This window comes from Camellia sinensis, chromosome 1 (assembly GCF_055761805.1).
Source record: "Camellia sinensis isolate YWXY chromosome 1, ASM5576180v1, whole genome shotgun sequence".
NCBI lineage: Eukaryota > Viridiplantae > Streptophyta > Magnoliopsida > Ericales > Theaceae > Camellia > Camellia sinensis.
Window position 1 is genome coordinate 192,023,896 of NC_138961.1, and position 4,101 is coordinate 192,027,996.

General features: G+C 29.4%; 1 protein-coding gene across 1 annotated transcript; it reads right to left on the minus strand.

The window, feature by feature from the left end:
• Positions 1-246: 246 nt before the first annotated feature.
• LOC114294847 (uncharacterized) lies at positions 247-1,826 on the minus strand. The gene is made up of 2 exons (XM_028239012.2): positions 1,348-1,826; positions 247-818 (listed from the first exon to the last, which is right to left on the minus strand). The coding sequence occupies exons 1-2, from the start codon at positions 1,605-1,607 to the stop codon at positions 395-397; spliced, it is 684 nt and encodes a 227-aa protein (XP_028094813.2). The 5' UTR covers positions 1,608-1,826; the 3' UTR covers positions 247-394.
• Positions 1,827-4,101: the final 2,275 nt, after the last annotated feature.

Sequence of the window (4,101 nt, forward strand, 5' to 3'; positions counted from 1 at the left end):
TTCGATTAAGTCATGACTCGCACAGTGAGGGAGCATTAAACCCACACCAAGTAGCTGATTAGGCATTCTTGAGGTCCAACCTCCTAACCAACAGTGCTTCGCCCAAGAGATTAGCCCAAGAAGAAAATTGAACTTGTAACCTTAGAATTTAAACCCCAAGACCTTATCACAATGCCACAACCCTGGATTATTTTTTATATCTTTTTACTATCGCAAGGTATTTCCCTCTCCTACAATAATCCGCCATTGCGAAATGTTGGAAATAATCTGTTGAATAGCATGATTCTTACATACAGTACTGCCTATAGATAAGAGATTACAGATCAAATAGCATGATTCTTACATATAGTACTACCTATAGATAAGAGATTACAGATCAAATTCCCAAATGACATCAAGCAAACAAAGGGGTCTGATTAGAAAAGCTACTTGTGCCAGTAGATCCGTGAGGATGAGGATGAGGATGAGGATGGGGAGGGGGAATGGGGGGTCTGTTGGCAAGGAAGCTAGCAGTCCTCTTTGCACTAAGTGAAGAACATGATCCCCTAGGCATTGCCTTTCTTGATATGAACCTTGATGAGGAGGAGGAGGAGGAAGCAGTGATAGTTCTTGGAAAGTGGTTTGATGATGATGATGATGGTGCTGATGATCTGTGGCTCTGATGAGATTGATCTGATGATAATCCTCCATAGCTTTGGCATGATTTCAACTTCTTATTATTAGGGTTATCTGGTTTGACAAGGTCTTCCAAGCACCTCACATTTGATAGAGAAGTGAATGACTGTGACTTCCCTTGAAAATAATTTGACAGCCCTCTCCTACAAATCCAGAAAGAAAAAAAAAATGATTCCATCAATTATATGTAGATTTCTCATGTTTACACAGCACTTGCAAAATAATTTGGGGATTCATCAGAAAAAAAAAAAAAAAAAAAAAACTGAGAACTTAATTCAAAATAATAATTTATGATCTAGTTTAATTCTATGAAACCCACCACATAATAATTTAATCTGAATTATACTTGGTTTTTTAGATAAAAATTTAAATATATATTTTTTGGGTATCTAAAATTAGCAAACATAAAATTTAAATCTATATAAAAAATCTATAGAAAATAATTTACAAACAAAAAATTTATATTAAAAACAAATTCAAATGGTGTGTTAGTGACATTTCAGAAACACAAATTACAATAGTAAGTGTTTTGATTGAAAATGAAAAAATCACAAGAAACTACCTCTGAAAAATCTTTAAAAAATTGTTAATATGTCATTAATATTCATGGAATTTTGCTAAAACTTTTCTTGTACCAAAAGAACAGAAAGTAAAGGAAAAAGAAAAGCATACTTCAAGGGTAAATGTTGCATGAGAGAAGACATGTCATGCAATGGACCACCAGCCAAAGAAGAAGAAGAAGAAGAAGAAGAAGTTGCCTCATCATCCTCCATTAAACCTGACTGCAAAGATTCAACACTACAAGAAACCTCAGAAAGAGAAGGAGATGAATCAATTCCAACATGATCAGCTTCTATCTCCTCCTCCTCCTCATATATGATCCCATCATGGTTTCTTCCTTGTTTGAGAGAATTAGATCCCATTCTCATCATCCAAACACTTTCTTCAGTCTTGTGTCTTGTTATATATAATTCAGCTTCAAAATATAACTGATTCTGATAGCTTTGTTTTCTCTGAGTCCAAGGTGTATATTGTACTGGTATGGAATAGGTAATAGTGCATATATATAATTTTGAAATATGAGACTGAGATGATGAGGAGGAAGAAGTGGGAGGATAGGAAGGAAAAGCGGAGAAAGAAAGATAAGGGTAAAGCATTGCATATACAGGTGGATATATATTCCGAATGGATTAAGAAGATTCGTTATTATCCAGTTACTTTTATTTCCTTTGTTCCCCCAATACCCATCATGCCACCTGTCGTCACCTTCCTATTAAGGGTAAGAAAAATCCCTAAATTTATGTGACTCAAATATATCAAAAAGTTATTATTTTATCCTTAAAATAATATTATTTTAAGGTATTCGAATCATTTGAATTATAAAAATTTAAATTATCAAGCATTGTTGTAATGGTAAAAGAGGAAAGAGATATGTTATCTATCCATAACGACATTTCTAATTATGTATCAATTTTTTTTATTAAGTTTGGATAAAAATTTAAGTAAAAGTTGTTTTTGATATTAAGTATCCCAATGAAAGATTTTGTAATTTCATTAAATTACCGGATAATGTGTTGTAATTTTTTTATAAATTTTTGCTTTGAGGTGGTCACTCCGGAATATCTAGTGATGAAAATCTAATGGTAATGAATAGTAATTTGATTAAAGACACATTAATTCTTAATTTGATAAACGAAAAGTGAAATTTTGAATTTGATGATGGATTTGATGAACCATTGAAGGCGCAAAAAGTAATTTTTTTTATAAAATTTAAATTTGATGAACCATTAGAGATGATCTAACTAGCACCATCCCCAAATATATATATATATATATATATATATATTATAAATGAGAAATAATACTTATTAAAAAATAATAAGTTCATTTGATATATTTTGAACTTTTAAAATATTTTTTTAAGTGGTTTAAGTTGATTTTTATTTGGATCCTGTTTGTCAACTATATATTTTAGATAAAAAATTAATATAAATTATCATATCATTCTCTTTACTTTTTTGTAGATCTTTGCGTAAAAAATTTAAAAATTATTAAAGTAGTCTATTTTTAAATAATGACCTTTTTTTTATATTTATAAAACTGAGCATGGCAAACCACTAAAATTTTTCCTATAAAAGTAAATTGGGCATATAAGCCCTCCTAAATGAATTTGTATATTGTTGACATATGTAATATGTATACAATTTAAATAAACAAAAATAAAATAAAATATTTATTATATATTATATACTACTCAAATAGCATGGGCATTCTTCATATTTAAGATTTGAGTCTCACGTTCCTCTTTTATCTTTTTGTTTTTGTTTTTTTTTTTGAATGGAGAGACAGACACTTGGTATTAATGAGGGTGGCTGGATAACTTAAGAGCATTTACAATAGAGTGGGTAAAAAATAGTGTATTACAGAATAAAAAATAATAAAAGTAGGAACTAAAAATATGTGTAGAGAATTTGTTAATTTTAGAGAGTAAAAAATGGTACAATAAATGTGTTAAAATATATGTGAAGTAATGTATAAATGTATTATATACAAAGAAAAATTATTTATAAGTCCTATTAGGGAGACTTATACTATATATGGTCCTACTAAAAAACTTAGGTAGCGTTTGGTAGAGTTTTGTAAATGTGATTTGAGAGTATGAATTGTATTTTGAGTTTGTGTGTTGTGGAATTATGATTTAAGTGTAGAAAATTTGTTTGGTAAAGAGTTTTGAAAATAGTTTTGAAAAGAGTTTTGATTTGAGTGGGGAATTATTAATGTGACATTTGATATTTGATACAAAAATTTACAACTTATAACTAAACATACAACTCAAAATTATTTTAAAGCACATAAAAAATTTTAAAAATTTCAAAAAATATTTTTTTCGATTATATAAAAAATAACATATCCAAAAAAATAAATAAATAAAATAAAAAATTTACTATTCCAGTCAACCGGTCGGACGTCCCGTCTTTCAAAATTTTCAAAAAAAAAAACGCTGAAATGCGTAGCTGAGACAGAGCAGAGACAGAGCTCTCTGCAAAGTGTTTGAAACGTGATTCCAAAACACTAAACAAACATCATACTCAAACTATGGTGTAGAATCACGTTTTGAAATCACAACCAAACACAGCCTTATGTTCCCATAAGTCTTGTGGAAAGTTTGTTGACATATTTACTCTTAATATTAGTTGTTAATATCATAAATAAAAGTAAAACCATATATACGAAATTGAATGTTACCATAGATCATATCTATATAAACGTAACGTAATGTGACACCTATAGGTAACGTGACACCTACATAAATATAACGTGACATATCTACATAAACGTAACGTAACGTGACACCTACATAAATGTAACATGACATCTATGATAGGAAATTGAATGTTACCATACATCATATTTATATCAAACGTA

Coding starts and splice junctions, on each gene's coding strand:
- LOC114294847 (XM_028239012.2), bottom strand. CDS start 1,607: ATGATGAGAATGGGATCTAATTCTCTCAAACAAGGAAGAAACCATGAT. Junction 819..1,347: donor ATGCAACATTTACCCTTGAA/GTATGCTTTTCT, acceptor CTGGATTTGTAG/GAGAGGGCTGTCAAATTATT.